Source organism: Odocoileus virginianus, chromosome 6, assembly GCF_023699985.2.
Source record: "Odocoileus virginianus isolate 20LAN1187 ecotype Illinois chromosome 6, Ovbor_1.2, whole genome shotgun sequence".
NCBI classification, from domain to species: domain Eukaryota; kingdom Metazoa; phylum Chordata; class Mammalia; order Artiodactyla; family Cervidae; genus Odocoileus; species Odocoileus virginianus.
The window spans coordinates 53,072,563-53,092,016 of NC_069679.1; the positions used below are offsets into that span (position 1 = coordinate 53,072,563).

At 39.4% G+C, this 19,454-nt stretch overlaps 1 protein-coding gene across 1 annotated transcript; it reads right to left on the bottom strand.

The window, feature by feature from the left end:
• Positions 1–1,636: 1,636 nt before the first annotated feature.
• On the bottom strand, positions 1,637–18,233 carry AFG2B (AFG2 AAA ATPase homolog B). Its single transcript, XM_070469355.1, is given in 9 exon segments — positions 1,637–1,914; positions 3,332–3,457; positions 4,198–4,332; positions 5,590–5,814; positions 6,625–6,834; positions 9,804–9,962; positions 15,083–15,268; positions 17,050–17,637; positions 17,639–18,233. Coding segments are annotated over 9 exon segments (2,304 nt in total). The 5' UTR covers positions 18,146–18,233; the 3' UTR covers positions 1,637–1,746.
• Positions 18,234–19,454: the final 1,221 nt, after the last annotated feature.

Here is a 19,454-nt window from a genome sequence, read left to right on the forward strand (position 1 = left end):
CAATTCACATACTCAAGTTATTCCAAAGACACTTAAATGTTTCCCAATAACTGGATTGAGTGTGTGGTGTTTAGTTGCTAAGTTGTTTCTGACTCTTTTGTGACCCCCCTGGCCTGTAGCCCTCCAGGCTTCTCCGTCCATGGGATTCTCCAGGCAAGAATACCGGAGTGGGTTGCCATTTCCTCCTCCATGAATTACATTTTATATCTATAAATAAGACAGGGCTTTTTCTTAATTGCTCAATTGCTTAGTAATAATCAATTGTAATTATTAGTAATAATCAAAAGTAATTGCTCAATTGCTTAGTAATAAACCTGGCTCCAGTCAGAAATAGGAAACTTTTCCAACAACTGCTTCACATTTACGACTTCGTATAGTTCATGCACCATGCTCTGACTGTACATACACTTCTTTCGAAGCTCATCTGGTGCTTAATTCACTGCATGATTTGTCTGAGGTCCCAGCTCCCAGCTGTTCTATCCATGCCATGTCTGAATCCTTCACTCACACTCTTGTTCTCTGTGACACCTTGTGGGTGTCTCAGTAAGATACTTAGCAGATAATGTCACGTGAGAAAAAAAACAAGAGCTACATAGTACCATGCCTTTTGGTTTTAAAAAGTCCCGTACATATCTGTATATGTATAAGGGACTAGAAAGTTAAACACCCAAGTGTCTTCTCCATGTTCATCTGTATTTTCTAGCATTATTACCTTTTTATTTTATTATTTTTCCCTTCATTATTACCTTTTTAATAAAGGAAAATAAAAGCTTACATACAATCTAGCTCCTTAAAAAATACTCAGAATTACAAAAGGAAAACTAATAGCTATACTGTGGAGACAGGGACAATATCAGAAACAGGTGGTCAAAATTAACATCACCAATAAAGTGCAGATGTCATGTGCCTCCATCTGTGATCTGAGGATATGACAGCACGTATACTGCTGCACGACATGAATCCATCATGATGTACATAAGACACACACACAGCAGGAACTGACTATTCTATACAATAGTCTGTACTCTTCAGAAGTGTCAAGGTTACTCAGAAAGGCTGAGGAACTGTTTCAGATTAAGAGGCAGAGAGGCTAAAGAGACACGACAACTAAGTGGAATGTGTGATCCTAGACTAGATCTTCTAATGGAAAAACAATCACTATTGGAACAATGGATGAAATTGTCAGTAGATTAGAATGTTGTATCAATGTTAAATTTCTTGAATCTGATAACTGCACTGTGGTCATATAAGAAAATAACCTCATTTATAAGAATGTACAATGAAGTATTAAAGGGATAAAGATGTGTGATGTGTAAAATCTACTTTAAATAGTTCATAAAAAATACTGTGGAGGGGAGGAGAAAGAGGGAGAGAGAGAGGAGACAAATGTGGCAAAACGTTAAAAACTGGTGAATCTAGAGGAACTTCCAGTGGCCCAGTGGTTAAGAATCCAAGCTCCCCAGGTTCAGTCCCTGGTCAGGGAACTAGATTCCCCATGCCACAACTAACAGTCTGCATGCCACAACTAAGACCTGGCACAGCCAAAAAAAAAAAAAAAAAAAAATTGGTGAATCTGAGTTAAAAGTACATAAGACTGTCTTATTCTTTTAACTTTTCTGTATGAAATCTTAGCCTATCAGGCACAAGTTTGTTTATTTATAAGAAATAATACACACAAAGTAAGTTACAAATTATAGTGCATATTCACATTTCAATTAAGCCTTGAGCAGGTATGTAAAATAATTTTTAAATATCTTCTAAGATAGAAAATTCTTTTTTCTGAAATAAGTTTTTATATAAAGTCAAATCCTTATTACTTAAGGACGGTTTTACAGTCTTAAGTGATTCTAGAAAGTGCTCTTGTTTCACTGTGGTTGCTTCCAGTCCATTTTCTTGCAGAGCCAGCAAGGCGGCCTATAAAAGACAAACAATAGGAAATAATAAATACGCTTCACTGTTGTTTTATGATATATGGTTATACTTTAAAATCTGAACATCAAAATCTCAGTCTCACTTCACAGAAGTTCAATATTCGTGGCAATAAAAACATTAAGCTAAAAAGTTAAAGTGATTAAGTCTTCTCAGTGGACCATCTTTCCTTCTACATTACATTCTAGCCTTAAATGTGGGGGAGGAGGGGTGGAGCAGCGTGCAGAACAACTATATTGGAGTATAGATGAGATCAACTGTACTCCAATATAAAATTAAAAAAAAAAAAAAGATGAGCGACTGTATTCCTGATCTCAGAGTAGGAGTTTTTAAACAGGACACAGCACTGATCATAAAGAAATGGAAAATGAACAAACCACTGTTATACACAGGCTTCCCTGGTGGCTCAAATGATAAAAAATCTGCCTGCAATGCAGGAGACCAGGGCTCACTCCCTGGGTCAGGAAAATCCCCTGGAGAAGAGAATAACCCACTCCAGTATTCTTGCCTAGAGAATTCCAAGGACAGAGGAGCCTGGTGGGCTACAGTCCATGGGATCATAAAGAGTCAGACATGACTGAACAATTAACACTTTCACTGTTACACACAAAACCACGGAAGAATTTCACAGACATAATCTTGAGTTAAAGAAGCAGACGGAAAAGGATACCATATGGTTCCATTAATATAAAGTGCAAAAGTCATCTCCCCAGTGCTAGAAATCAGGAGAGTGGTTCTTTGGTGATAGAGTAGGAAGGCCCACGAAAACTTCTAGCATGCTGATGACATTCTTTCTTGACCCAAGTGGTAGTTACACAAGTGTGTTCACTTTGTTAATTCAGTGGGCTTTATCCTGATCTGTGCATTTTTCTGATGTTTTATTTTCACAAGTTTTTGGAAAGGAAAAACCTACAATGGCTGACCTTTTTTCTGCCCTCAAGATAAAGTTTAAATGCCTTAGAGTGCCTTACAGGGACCTGTGGGAGCCGGCCACTGGCCACCTCTTCAACAATGTCATCCCCTCACCTCTGATCACCTGCATGTTTTATTCCCTGTGCCTCAAACACTCCCCTTCTCTCCCACAGACTGGCTAACTCCCTAATCGTCCTTCCACTTGCAATGTACACACACCTTCTCTCAGAAAGCCTTCTCTTATTTTCAAGTCTGGACTGGTATTCTTCCTAGCACCCTAAACTTCCCTGACTCACTACATTTTTAAATGGAGTATCACCTCTCGGTACCACCCCCTGCCCCATCAACCCGTAAGCCCTGAAGAGAAGGTAAGGGACCAGAGCGGCTTGTTTCACCTCCCATTGTGCCTCCCTTTCAGTAAATACTGCCAAGTGAATGAAGATCTGAATAAATGCAGAAATGTGTAAATTTTCTTCACTAATTAACTTACTTCTTTGCAGAGGTTTCCAAGATCAGCTCCAGAGAAAAAACAGGTTTCTGCTGCTACCTTTTCTAAGGAAACATCAGGCCCCATTGGCATGTTTTTGGTACAGACTTTCAGAATAGAAAGCCTTCCCTGGAACAAAATAAATCATAATATGTTTAGAAGCTTAATGTTTGACACAATGTTATATTAAAACATACAGAATTTTCTATATTACAGAGAAAGTATATATATTTAAGAATTAAAAAATAAGAATCAGTTTTTCTCAAGAGGTAAGAAAGTAAATGTGACATCAAGATAAATTTTAATATTTTTATAATTTAAAAAAAGTAAAATAGATTAAAAAAATTTTTTCATCCCTTCAAAATCTAATAAATAAAAAATGCAATTTCTGTGTCTTTCACCACTCTGCCAGTGGCTCTGGTTGTGAAGGACAAAGGGTTTACTGATTCTTTGGCTGTGGATACATTATATAATCTCTGTAAGCTCAGATTTCTCCATTGCAAAATAAGGATGCTCACCCAGATAATCTCCAAAACTCTTTAACGCTTTAGGATTCTTCCACTCTAGCTGCAAAATAATGTTGAGGAGACTCTTAAACTCAGTATTTTGAGTCTTCCACAAAGCTGAAATTACTACCATTTTTTAGGCTTATGTTTCTCTGAAAACATGGCCAGCGTACCCAGCAAAAGCAGATGAAAATGATGATATATGATGGGCCATCAGGTAAGGAAAAACACAGAATCCAATATAGGACACACACCATGTATACCGACATCCAGTCAGGAACTCAACTCTGCCATCTTCTTAGAGCTCAGACACTGATGTGTTACTAGGAATGCTCACACAGAGTAAACGTGCACAGTGATTACCTTTTCATCTGGAGGTGGAATATAAATAATCTTATCTAGTCTTCCAGGCCGTAACAAGGCATCATCTAACACATCAGGTCTATTTGTTGCTGCAACAACCATGACGTTGCTATTGAAAATTTCTTGAAACTCTAGCTGAGGGAAAATATACAACACAAAGTAACATCAATAAGTCGTTAATTAGTAAATGTATTTTTTTAAATTACAAATCAGCAGGTCCATTTGTTTTTAAATAGGAGAATACTGTTTTCTTCAGACTAGAATGCTTACATTTCCTATCCAGACCACCTTCTCAATATCAAGGCACCCTAGAAACAAATTATTAATCAAAGAGCTACTCTGTGCACACAGTGAAGGGAGTGATCAACCCAGTGGGGCATCTCTCAATGTGAGAACTGATGAAAAAAGCTCTACACCACAGCAGAGAACATCTATCTGCTGACCTGAATGCATCTGAGTCCCAGCCAATGATTACAACTTAAATGCATGACTTGAAAAGACAGAAGTATCTGACTAGCAACATAGTATACCTATGAAAAGTCTTGGCTCTCATGTTCTTGAAGAGGGAGATTTATTTTACCTCTTTTTTTTTTTTTCTTTACAGAGGCAAAAATATAACAACTAATATAAGTTGCATGTATATAAATCCAGGATGAAGATTTTTTTAAAAATATCTAAGAGCTGCTATAGCAAGGCCTTACACATGCTAAGCATTCAGAATTGCTGAACTTAATTTTCAGAGCAGTTTTTCCATAATGTGATCTCTCAAAGCAATGAGTTCCCTGTATCTGCAAATATTTTAACAGAGGCTAGGTAAACACCTGTCAGAGGCTATAGAAGGAATTCCTGCTTTATGAGAATTGATTAGAACACCTCATGGGTCCCTTCAAATTCTAGTGGCATATGTCTCTAAGGAGCTATAAGATTCTCTTTCTATGGAACAATTTAAGAAATGGGAAACAAGAAACAACCAGAAAAAACAAATAAAAGTTTAGGAAGGAACAGGATTTCCAAAGGTCAGTTTAACTTCATCAGAACCAAGGAAACCTCAACAAAGCTGGAAGTTTTTAATTACTGACTATTGGAAAGAATAGTCTGTTTTCTTCCATTTCACATAAAACACCAGTTTCACAGGATACAGAAATTAAGACACTCCCTTCACTAGCAATATGTAGTTATATTTCTAATCTTAGGAAAAAATTCACATTCATACATATCTAAAATACTTTATTATAAAATTTGCCTCATCTTCCCAGCTAAATCACAATTTTATCAGCTCTGTAAAAATCCTAATAGTCAAACAAATTATAGAGATGAATCCAGCATAGGGAAAGATAATATAGATGCAGTCTGTTTGGCCTGGATTTTTGGTGTATCCTGGCTAGTAAATACCTCTTCATTTGTTTCCAGCTGCTTGCATTTACCATGTTGATCTGATTTACTTCCTCTTCTCTCTATAGTCTTCAATCCAACACCATCTAATTCATTTAGAAGAACAGAAAGAACACGATCTTGAACATTACATTCTGTTCTGCTGATTGATCGAGAGCCCAAGATTGAATCAATTTCATCCAAAAACACAATTGCTGGTGTATTTGCTCTTGCTTGTCGAAATACCTTTTGTTCAAAAGTGGAAATATTAAAAGGCTATACATCATGCCTTACTCATATGAATGAATGTTTTCTGCACTACTATTTATAATTTTTGAAATATAAAAAGAAAGATTCTAAATGTTTAAGAACTGGGGAATGAACAAATAAAATAAAGAACAGAGTATTATACAGGGTTTAAAAATCTTATTTTCAAAAAACACTTAATATTACCGAATTTTAAAAGTGGTAACACTAAATCACAATAAAAATATACATGTATGTATATGTATATATATGTGAATGGATATATATATATATATATATATTATATATATACATATAAAATGAGTGGATAGTACATATACATAATGAGTGGATGGGGCTGCTGCTACTAAGTCGCTTCAGTCGTGTCCGACTCTATGTGACCCCATAGATGGCAGCCCACCAGGCTCCACCGTCCCTGGGATTCTCCAGGCAAGAGCACTGGAGTGGGTAGCCATTTCCTTCTCCAATGAGTGGATAGGTATATACACGTATCTATAATGAATGGATATACATATATAAAACGAGTGGATATTATATATATAATACATATTCCCACCCAAGGAAACAAAATGACAAAGAAAATTCACCCAAATGTTAACAGAAGTAGAGAGATTATGGAGGATTTCCTATTTATACTTTTCTATATTTTCTAAGTTTTCTATACACAAACAGGTATAACGTTAACAGGAAAAATAGCCAGTTACATTTAAAAAATAATAGGGTTTATCCTTAAGGCAAGAAACAAAAATTCAAAAGTAAACTTAACTACATGGGGGAAAATAAACCAACCTGAGACAGGATTTTCTCTGAATCTCCAACAAAAGGCGAGAAGAGATCAGCTCCGCTCACTGAAACGAAAGAGCAACGACAGCTCGTAGCCAGGGCCCTCACCAGCGTGGTTTTGGCACACCCAGGGGGCCCATATAGAAGAACTCCCTTTGGTTGTGTCAGGCCCATCCTAACAAATTCCCGAGGGAATTTCAGAGGCCATTCAATGCTCTAAAAGAACACAAAAAGAGACAGGACACAAAAGGAAACAGTTGTTTTAGTATACTGTGAAAAAAAAATTCAATAAATTCATTCAACAATCTTCAGCTACCTGCTATGAGCTGGATATGGGGTCCATTCTCCACATAGCACCCAGTGAGCTTATGATGTAAGTGAGGTCACATCACTTCCTGCTTAAAATCTTTCAATGACTTGTCAGAATTACAATATTCAAATCCAAATTCCTAACTTATCACTGCTTACAAGGCCTAACATAACCCATCACCCAAACACCCCAGTTTATTCCCATCTCAGGGCCTTTACTTGCTAGTCTCTCTGCTTAAATACTCCCTTACGATCTTTATGTGCTATTCTGCATCACTCAGGTCTCCACTCAACAGTCATTTCCTTGGAGAGGTCTTCCCTAACCACTGTAGTTAAAACAGACCTTCCTCCTCCTAGGCACTCTATGCTACTATCCATTTTTTATTTTTGGAGCACTCACTCATTTGCTAGCTGAAATTACTGTATTCCCATGTTGAGTTTGTCATTCTGCTCTTGCCAGAATGTAGGCAAAGTTCACCTCTAAATCCCCATCACCTAGAACACCACCTTCACAAAGTAGGCACTCATTAAATGTTAGCTGAATTATAAACAAATCCTCAGTACCTCTGAGGTAGATGGTTTTGTTATCATCATAATTTCAGAGATGCAGAAACTCAGGCTTAAAAAGTGAAGTAACCTGCCCAGGTCTTATTACCTTATTGAGAGTGAGGTAGCAGAACTAAGACTAATCCCAGACAGTGTAGGTCAAGAGCATGAGTTCTTAACTACTGATACATTGCCTCTACAAAAAAAGACAGACAAGATCCCCGTGCTAGAAACTCCTATTGTAGTTGGGGAGACAGGCTTAAAAACTAACAACCAGGCCAGAGTAGGGCATTCCGTGGACAAGGAACAAATATATACAGAGACACATCAAACCATCCAGTTCATCTCCCAGCAGTAAGCAGAACAGAGTGGAGGACGTGGGAGGCAAGGAGTGATGGAGCTGAAATGGAAGTAGGAGTCAGATCACACTGGGCCTTGACTGGTTAGTCAACAATGAGGAAGCAGTACGGAGAATGAACTAGAAGGAAACGAAACCAGAGGGAAGTGGTCAATGAGTGCGATGACTCAGACTACAGAAATAATAAGGCTGGGTATGTCACAGGCAGCAGAGACCGCGTGGAAGGGATGGACTTGAAACATAAAATGTAAGTGTATTTTATGCAGGGGGGGAAGTCCAGAGGGGAAGTTACGTGACATACAACATGACATGCATTTAGAAGACAGGTCTCTGACTTAGGAGATGGGGTAACTGGCTGTCTTCACTGGGAGAGGGAATCCAGATGTAAAGATGGAATTGACAAGTTGAACTCTGGACATGCCACGCTGAATCCGAGATCCCTGGAAGTTAGTTAATAGGCAGGGAGTTAAGTAGTTTTGATGGTCAAAAGATTTATGAGTTAGCTGCTTTCAGGAGACAGCTGAAGCCTGGGACACGCTTCAGGAGATGAGAGATGAAGGACTCACTTAGAAAATGCAAAAAGAGGACTCTTCGGAGCTTGAAGAATTAGCATTTAAAGTAAGGGAGAGGAGTGCTCAAAAAGGTAGGGAAGCCTAACATCTCAGAGCTAAAGGAAGACAGTGTGTCTCACAGCAAAGTATGGCTATTTTGTGAAGATTAAATGAGAGCATATAGGAAAATTAGAGCATATTTAAATGTGCTTTAAGAAAACAGGAGATATCAAGGGAAAATTTCATGTAAGGATATGCACGATAAAGGATAGAAATGGTTAAGGACCTAACAGAAGCAGAAGAGATGGCAAGAATACACAGAAGAACTGTACAAAAAAGTCTTAATGAACCAGATAACCAGGATGGTGTGGTCATTCATCTAGAGCTGGACATCCTGGAGTATGAAGTCAAGTGGGCCTTATGAAGCACTGCTATGAACAAAGCTAGTGGCGGTGACGAATTCCAACTGAGCTATCTCAAGCCCTAAAAGATGATGCTGTTAAAATGCTGCACTCAATAAGTCAGCAAATTTGAAAGACAGCAGTGGCCACAAGACTAGAAAAGGTCAATTTTCATTCCAATCCCAAAGAAGGGCAATGCCAAAGAATGTTCAAATTATCATACAATTGCATCATTTCACATACTTGCAAGGTTATGCTCAAAATCCTTCAACCTAGACTTCAACTGGCTGAAGTGAACTGAAAACTAGATGTACAAACTTGATTTCAAAGAGGCAGAAGAAATCAGAGATCAAATTGCCAACAGTTGTTGGATCATGGAGAAAGCAAAGAATTCTAGAAGAACATCTACTTCTGCTTCATTGACTATGCTAAAGCCTTTCATTGTGTGGATCACAACAAACTGTGGAAAATTCTGAAAGAGATGGGAATACCAGACCACCTAACCTGCCTCCTGAGAAATCTGTATGCAGGTCAAGAAGCAACGGTTATAACTGGACATGGAACAATGGACTGCTTTTGCGCTGTGATAGTAGAGTTGAATGACTGCAACAGAGACCATAAAACCTAAATTATTTACTTTCTGGTCCTCCACAGAAAGAGTTTACTGATCCTTCATCTAAATTAGAAACTCTTTAGAGCAAAAACTAAACAAAAAGGTGAAGAAAGAAAGTATGAAAAATGGCATTTGACGTCTGTAGAGTCCAGTTAAACAAGGACTGAAAGGCGATCATTAGATCCAGATGTTAGGTTCGCATTAGTGAAGGCGGCCGGAAGTTTCAGTCCCACTTGTTTACAGCACAAATGCATTACACTTAGACCATCATATTCTACTGGCTTAAGCAGATTCTCTATTTAATATTGGAGTGTAAGGTGGGATAAGATATTATGCTATTATCCTGCAGGCAAAAAGGAACTAGATTAGGATTTTTATTATATATATAGATAGATTCTCTATCTCACCTGCTTTAACTTCAGTTTTATATCTTCAAGGCCACCAATCTGCTCCCAGCCAACAGGTTTGATGTCTGTCAGTCCAATGACACTTCGAAGTGATGAGGGTTGGATCTTTTTAAAAGCTTCAAGGAAGTCTGTTTCATCAATCGTCGGATTGTCCTGGTTCTGAAGTAATCCACCCCAAAAGCGAAATCAAACCAAAAATCAGGTGGGCCTTTTTTGTGGTACACAACATGATTACTTTTTTATTGTGATCCTTATTTGAATTTATACATCTATTTTGTTATCACTATAAAGAAATTTATAACACATGGTATGAAAAAATTAAATGTCTCCCCCTCAACTCCCACCAATCTTCATCCCCAGAGAATGTCAATAGTCTCCTGTGTATTCTTCCAGTATGTTTATGACATATGTATATCCTTTCAAAGAGACACACAAATGGGACCATACTGTACACATTAATTTGTACTTTTTCATCTCTCAAGAATCTTTTCATGTCCACAAATACATTAATACCTCATTCTTTCAGACAACTTCATAATATTACATGAATATTTTAATGACACCCTTCTGTTGAACAGAGGTTTTCCAGTCTTTTGGTGCTAAACACAAAGCTGCAACTGAATGTCTTTGTACACATGTTCAAGTATTTTATATAATACTTGCCTCAAAATAGAATTACTGTGCTTAAGAGTATGCACACTTAAAATTTTCATAGCTACTATTAAAATGTGCTCCAAGCTGTACCAATGATATGAAGCTATTTTCCCCACACCTAACACTGGACATGACCAAACGTTAAATTTCTGCCACTGTGACAGAAAACATGGTGTTTACTATTGTGTTAATTGAATTTCTTCAATCAAGAGTGAGGTAAAAGGAATAATGGAATTAGAAAATAAATTTTTCAACCATTACAGTAATGGCTATTTGAGGCAAGAATCATCAGTGGATGCCAATCTAGGGGAGAGAAAGTCTGATGGGGAACGGATACTTGCATTGTCTCAGAGGGGCTCCTCACAGATTTCTTATTAGTTGCAAAGGGAAAAATAACAGCTCTACAGCAGATAAACTGGACCAATGCTTGACTAGTTGATTGCACCAGTCGTTCACGAGGGGCACCCCCAGTGAGAAGCAGGTGAACACACTAACATTTAATGCAGTGTTCCTAATGGGCATGAGTAACCTGAATCTAACTAGGAGGAAACAGACAAACCCAAACTGATAGATGCTCTGTAAAATCACTGACTTTAAATCTTTAAAAATGTCAATGTCAAAATTTCGCACACATACCAAGAAAGTGCTATGGAAATGTTCAAAAGTAAAGAAAACCAAAAACTAAACATAATACATTACCCTGGACTAAATTCTACACTGAAGGAAAAGGGTGCTACAAAAATTGAAACAGCCACCAAAATCAGAATAGGGACTGTAGATGTGACAACATTTTGATCAGTGTTAAATTTCCTGAATATAATGAGATTATACACATTCGTTCATAGGAAATGGACACTAAAATATTAAGGGATAATGGATTAAAACTCATGCAACCCATTTTCAAATGATTCAGAAAAAAAAAAACCAATGTGTATATGTATACAGTTGACTCTTGAACAACATGGAGATTAATCCTCATTTAAGTAGAGGTAGCCCAACGAATCTGTTGTTCCCTGCATCCATGTGGATTCAGCCAATCCTGGACTGTGCACTACTTGTAGGATTTACTATCAAGAAATATCTATGTATAAGTGAACTGGTGCAGTTCAAACGCATGTTGCTCAAAAATCAACTGTATATATATATAGAGAGACAAAGAGATGAGAGAAAAGAGAGGAAGATAAAGCTAATATGGCAAAATGCTAAAAACTTGTAAGCTTGGATAAAGGAATTAGCAGGAGTTCTCTACCTTCAACACTCCTTGAAGTTTTAATTTTTAAAATTTTTCCCCTGAAGTTTTAATTATTTCAATATAAGTTTTTAAAAAAGGGAAAGAATCAAAAAAGACTAATCTTTAAAGAAAGTTGAGGATTTTTCATGTTTATTAGTCATTTGTAATCCTTTCATTGTCAACTACCAGTTCATCAGTTCATATTTTACTACACATTTTCTCTTGGATTGGTCTTATTGCTTTGTTAAGACTTCTTTCTATACCAAGGAAACTGGTCTTTTGTCATGGGCTGAAAGTACTTTTCCCAGTCTGTCTCATGTCCTCGCCTTTGTTTATAGTATTGTTTGTTTTGCTTTTGAACTTATCATCTTTTTTAAAAATAGTATTGTTTTGCCATTCTAAAATTGTCAAATCAGCAAATTATCTTCTTTTTGGCTATTAAAAATTCATATTTATATTTGTAATATCTGTATTATATTTAAGTATTTACCCTTACATCAAATTCTGAATATTTAGTTGTCCCCAAATTCCCATTTTCAATAACAAACTATTTTATCCCATTTATGTAAAATTAAATAAGTGAATATGTATATACAGAGCTATTCTTAACAGTGTTCCTAAATATGTTAGTAATTATAATCTCTGGGAGATGAGATTTCAGATAAGTTTGATCTTATTTAATTTCTCACAAAGAATGTCATTAAATAATTTTTTTTAATAGAATCTTTTTTTTTTTCTAGCTAGCAGTATCAGATATTGGGTAAATGAATACTAATATACTTTAAGTGAACACCAACTAACATTTGAAAATCCCATTTACACTTCCAGATCATTAGTGTGTGTATTATTCACTTGATTTTCACAAACCTTTCAGGCAGATAAAATCATTTCCCTTCCATGTGTATATGTTTATGTGTTAAACTGTATTTCCAATACTTTAATAGACATACTTGACAAAAAGCTGAACAAACTCTAATGTGTCCTCATCTGCCCTGTAATAGACAGCGGCAGCAACAGCCCCTCAGCTTCCTGGAGAGGGAAAAAGAAACAGATGCAGCCAGTACGTGCCCAGACGCCTCTGTCCACTCTTCCTTTTTGCCTGTCTTTTTCCCACTTTCCCTGGTTGTTTATGGACTCAGCCGTCACCTGCGGTAACTACGCCTGGGCAGGCCCTTCTGAAGCAGCAGTGGGCTCCACCCCAGGACAAATGCAGCAGTCTGTCCACCTAAGCCAGCGTGCTTCAGGCCAAACCTGGAACTTCAAAGCAGAGGGAATTCTAAACGTAAACCTCTGTTCCCACTTCCTGCACTCCTGTCCTCCCTGCAAGAGGCATATATTCTCACATCTTCACACATGGGACTTGTCATTGAATCTTTAAGCACTTTTGGTTCTAAACCCCAAAGATGAGGACTTAAAGTTCACATAATTCCTTCCCTACCTTCAGTGTAAGAGTAAAAATAAAGGAAAAGAAGATGAGGAAGGATAGAAATTAACTAGGTAAAAATGTTTTCAAAATCTAGGATAAATCATCCTTTTATGGTTTATAAAAAAAAAAAAAGCTCTCAAAATTAGGGGTTAAAATTATCTACGATCACAGGACAATTTTAAGTGTTACAACAGAACCCCTAGCACAATGAAATTAATTTTTTCTGGAGGAGTTTAGGGACTCAGGATGACTTATTACATACAAAGTGAACAGATTTTCCAATCTATATTGTTGAAAACTACTACATTTAAATTAATATCCCAACTATTTTTTCAAAAGGCAGTCATGAATTAAGGATTTAAATGTCAAAGATGAATTTAAGTAAAATTCCAGGCACCTAATCTTCTTCAGAGTAAGAATAGGTTCTTTTCCCTACAAGATGAGTATTGATAAAAAAGGGGAAAACAGTATCTTAATAATGGAGAAATCTCAGAAATAACCACCTTATCCAAGATATCAAACCAGTAACAGGACAAAGATATATCATTTCTACCTAACAGATGCAATGAGAAGAACACAGTATCATTTCTGGAATATTTCTGCCAAAAATGCAAAACCTGAATCAAATCATGAGAAGGTATCAGTCAAACCTACACTGAGGAATATCCTACAGAACAACTGAACTGTACTCTTAAAAATAATTAAAATCATAAAAGAAAGACTGAAGAAGTTTCTAGATTAAAAATTAATATCCAATGATTAAACATTTTCACTGCTGTTCACATAATGAACTTATGTGATTATTGAATATGTGAATGAGGATATGTAAGCTGTATTAAAGATGTTATTTGTAGAAAGCATTGACCAGTGCAAAAAATAATTGGAAATAAAATATCTTTTCAGTAAAAATTAAGAAAACCATGACAACTAACAAATGCAATGTGTAATCCTGGATCAAAAAATATTTTTTTTCTTTTTTCCTTTTAAAATTTTTGCTACAAAGAAAATTAATGGGACAAATGCTGTGATTTGAATAAGGTCTATATAGATTAAGTAAAAGTTGGTATTAATTTCTTCATCTTGATTATTGTACTATTGGTTAGTCTGATATTAGGAAATAAACACTCAAATTTTCAAAGTTATGTGGGCATCTTGGCTGCACTTGAGAGTATGAGTATATATATAGAAACAACCATGCACATGAAGAGAGTATGATAAAGCAAAGGTGGTAAAATGTTACATTTGAAGAATCTGGGTGAAGAAAATGCAAAACTTCTTTGTACTATTTTTGCAACTTTTCTCTAAGTCTGAAGTAGATTCAAAATAAAATGAAAATTTTAAAGACACATGTTTGATTCTTCTGGGGGTACAGTGTCTTTTTCCTTATTGCTCTGGGCTTTAGCACTATGGGAGAACGGGAACAGTCCCTCGGCTGACCTAGAGAAGTCAGCTCTCTGTTCCCACTTTCAGTCATACACTATTTATATATGGAATTCAGATGTAAAAATACATATAAGAAACAGATGTCTACAGATGTACAGAACAGACTTTTGGACTCTGTGGGAGAAGGCGAGGGTGGGATGTTTTGAGAGAACAGCATCAAAACATGTATATTATCTATGGTGAAACAGATCACCAGTCCAGGCTGGATGCATGAGACAAGTGCTCGGGCCTGGTGCACTGGGAAGACCCAGAGGGATCGGGTAGAGAGGGAGGTGGGAGGGGGCATCGGGATGGGGAACACATGTAAATCCATGGCTGATTCATGTCAATGTATGACAAAAACCACTGCAATGTTGTAAAGTAATTAGCCTCCAACTAATAAAAATAAATGAAAAAAAAAAAAGAAACAGATGTCTAAGGTATCAAAAGTTTCAAGAAAAGGTACTTACCACTTTTTTAAGTACCCAAATTAACTTGTTACATTAATAAGAGGGTTAATGTAGGTCATAAACCAATACTTCTTACTTTCTCACTATGAAGCAAAGCATGCATGGCAGCCTCCCTACAGAGTGCAGTCAGGTCTGCACCAACATAGCCAACTGTCATTTCTGCAAGGAGGTTCAAATCAACTTGACCGGAGACAGGCATCTTTGAAGTAATCACTTGTAGAACTGCCTTTCTTTGTTTAAGAGTGGGAGTTCCAATGACAACCTATGTGCGAAGCAAGAAAAGAAAACATTTACAGCTTAAAAATATTTTTTTATCTTCACAAACATGTATAATAATTTAGCGAACAAATCTGGAACTATTACTAGGTACTCTTAAGTATATAACTTGATTCTGAATATGAGAAAATCCTTATTTTCAAGAGTGAAAAAGCTGGCTTGAAACTCAACATTCAAAAAACTAAGATTATGGCATCTCGCCCCATTACTTCATGGCAAATAGAAGGGGAAAAAGTGGAAACGGTGACAGATTTTATTTTCTTGGGCTCCAAAATCACTGCGGACAGTGACTGCGGCCACAAAATTAAAGGATGCTTGCTCCTTGGAAAGAAAGCTATGACAAAAATCTAAACAGCAAATGAGAAAGCAGAGATATCACTTTGTCAACAAAGGTCCATACAGTCAAAGCTATGGTTTTTCCAGTAGTCATGTACAGATGTGAGAGTTGGACCATATAAAGAAGGCTGAGTGCCTAAGAATTGATGCTTTTGAACTGTGGTGCCGAAGAAGACCCTTGAGAGTCAGTCCTCTGGACTGCAAGATCAAACCAGTCAATTCTAAATGAAATCAACCCTGAATATTCATTGGAAGGACTGATGCTGACGCTGAAGCTCCAATAATTTGGCCACCTGATACAAACAGCCGACTCACTAGAAAAGAACCTGCTGCTGGGGAAGACTGGAGGCAAAAGGAAAAGGGAGTTAAGAGAGGATGAGATGATTACTTAGCATCACTGACTCAATGGACATGAGCTTGCACAAACTCCAGAAGATAGTGAAGGACAGGAAAGCCTGGTGTGCTGCAGTCCATGCGGTCGCAAAGAGTCAGACATGACTTAGTGACTGAACAACAACAACAACGTCAGGAAGTTTTTATTTTGTTATTTTTGAGAACCTACCACATTCTAGGAGCCAGTAAATGAGAAAGTCTACATCCCTGCCCTTATGGATCTTATTCAGCAGACAAGTATTAGATGGTGTGAGGAAGAAATCCACTCAAGTTCTAAACAGATTATGCTAAAGTCTGCAATTATCAGCTGTCTCTTTACAATCCTACCACAAAGTTCAAACATCACAACCACTATTCAAACTATCTAACAGAAACCAAGAATCAATTTAGGGCTGAAGTTTATAAAATAATACTTGAATATCTGAATATTTTGAATATTCAATCTTCCTGCCAACTAAGCAACTGTGGTACAGGATGCTGGCATTCAGACAAGGAATGAATAAATCTAGATAGAAGAGTTAACGTCTGCTTTGATTTAGTTCTTTCCTGCCTTCTTTCTTATTTCAACACATTTCTTGAGGCTATCCTTCTACTTTAGATTCTCATTCCAAATCTAAGAGTTTAATAGCTCGTGTGTTAGTCATGTCTGACTCTTCGTGACCCCATGGACTATAACACACCAGGCTCCTTGGTCCATGGGATTCTCCAGGCAAGAATACTGGAGTGGGTTGCCATTTAATAGCTTGTAGTAGTCCTTAAAAACTAACATTACTGATAACAGTATTCATCCTCAGGGCCTGCACAACAATCCCAAACGGCCCCCTGGCTTCTCAGAGCAATTTGACTCTGCGAGGGAAAGGGTCCTGGCTCGCAGATCATTTGTAGACCAGAGAACGGGTTCTCTAAAAAAATAAAAAGAAAAAGCCCCACTCCAGTTTGCCTGACTTCCAAAGCTAAGTGGGAAACGCCTCGGGGCAGCCAACCAGGGGCACAAGAGGCCAGGTTCAGGGGTAACGCGCTAACTGGCTGAGCATTTACCTCTCGGTCGAACCTCCCAGGTCTGCGCAGCGCTGGGTCTAGAGCATCCGGCCGGTTCGTGGATCCCACAACCACCACCTCGCGGTCCTCACCGATGCCGTCCAGCAGCGTCAACACCTGGGCCACCACGCGGCTCTCGGGGGCTTGGTGTGGGCCGCCCCGCCGGGGACACAGGGCGTCCACCTCGTCCAGGAAGAGGAGGGTGGGACGGCGGCTGGCCAGCTCCCGGGCGCGCTGGAAGATCCGCCGCACATTTTCCTCCGTCTCCCCGGGCCGGGAGCCCTGTAGCGCGGGAGCGCTCACCGCCAGCAGCTCCGCGCCGGTCTCCCGGGCCACTGCCCGCACTAGCTGGGTCTTGCCCACTCCCGGGGGGCCGGCCAAGAGCACCCCGCGTGGCACTTCTAGCCCTAGAGAGGCCAAGGCGCGCGGGTAGCGGAGCGGCAGGCGAAGGAGCTCCCGCAGCGAGTCGGCCGCCTCCGAAAGCCCCCCCAGGGGCACCTCGGGCTGCGGCTCCTCTTCCGACCGAGGAACCTCGCTTAGACTGATGTGGGTGCGAGGGGTAACCAGCCCGGCCGGATTCGGGCTGGGGCACCCCGCTAACGATGTGCAGGGCGGCCACTGGACCCGGAGCGCCTGGTGGAGCGGCCACCACGTGGCCCTGAGAGACTGGACGGTTCCTCAGCAGCTCCTGCACCGCCTCCAGCACCGCGGCTGTACTCGGGGCACCGGACGCGCCCGCTTGCTCCCTCAACTCCGGCCACACCGCGAGGCGCCGAAGGGGCGGACAGGGCACTAAGCGGAATCGGTTCAGGTTAATAATCCCCCGAGACCCCGGCGCCCCCACTGCCGCCCCCGGGCTCATGCACTGCGGGTCCAGCTGCACAAAGCCGTCTGCTCCATCCCGCCGCGGCCAGGCGGTGCAGAGGCAGGAGCCACCGTCAGGTAGAGAGATCTTCACCGCCGAGCCCAGATGGGCGCCTAAGGCGCGGAGGGCGGTAGGGCCCAAACGACAGCGCTGGGTGCCTCGATCCCTAGCATCTACGGGTAGCAGCTTTAAGGGAGGTCCTTCCGGAAAGGAACCCGAGTCCGGAGCCATTTCTCGCGAAAGACGCAAAACCCAGGAAAATAACGTAGGACTTCCACCGGGCCGGAAAGACCGGCACACCGCGGCCGGAAGCAGGTGATGCGCATGCGCCAGGGAAGCCGCAGATGCGGATCCCTGATAGGTGGAAAGGACCAATAGGAAGTTAGACAATGATGGGACCGTCAGGCTACTTTGCCGCGGTGTTGGGTTTGGTAAAATCTCGTCGCCCTCTTTATAGCTTTGCAGACACTATGGGTGACTTCTGGAGTCCATAGTCATTTACTGACCTCTGCTGTCTGCTTCCAGCTTCTAGGCTGGAACAACCTAAAAAGAACCAGGAAACTATAATGAGAGATCCTGAGATGGGGAAATCATCAATTAAACCCTGTTTTCTTCTTTCTCTTAATCCTATTGCTTTCTACTATCTTTGAAGAACAAAGACTGTAAATTCAGACTTCTCAAGAACAGCTTTGTAACTTTTAAAAATTTTTATTGGAGTATAGCTGCTTTATAATGTTGTTTCTACTGTACAGCAAAGTGAATCATATCCTCTGTTTTGGATTTCCTTCCCACCTAGGTCACCACATAGCATTTAGTAGAGTTCCCTATACAGTAGGGTCTCCTTAGTTATCTATTTTATACATAACATCAATAGTGTATATATGTCAATCCCAATCTCCCAATTCCTGCCACCCAACCCTTCCCTCTTGGGTATCCACACAGCTGTTCTCTATGTCTCTGTCTTTACTCTTGCTTTGTCTAAGGAGGCCTTACAAACAGCTGTGAAAAGAAGAGAAGCAAAAAGCAAAGGAGAAAAGGAAAGATATACCCATTTGAATGCAGAGTTCCAAAGAAGACCAAGGAGAAATAAGAAAGAATTCCTCAGTGATCAGTGCAAAGAAATAGAGGAAAACAATAGAATGGGAAAGACTAGAGATCTCTACAAGAAAATTAGAGATACCAAGGGAACATTTCATGCAAAGATGGGCTCAAAGGACAGAAATGGTATGGACTTAACAGAAGCAGAAGATATTAAGAATAGGTAGCAAGAAAACACAGAAGAACTATACAAAAAAGATCCTCATAACCGAGATAATCACGATGGTGTGATCACTCACCTAGAGTCAGACATCCTGGAATGTGAAGTCAAGTGGGCCTCAGGAAGCATCACTACAAACAAAGCTAGTGGAGGTGATGGAATTCCAGTTGAGCTATTTCAAATCCTAATAGATGATGCTGTGAAAGTGCTGCACTCAATATGTCAGCAAATTCGGAAAACTCAGCAGCGGTCACAGAACTGGAAAAGGTCAGTATTCATTCC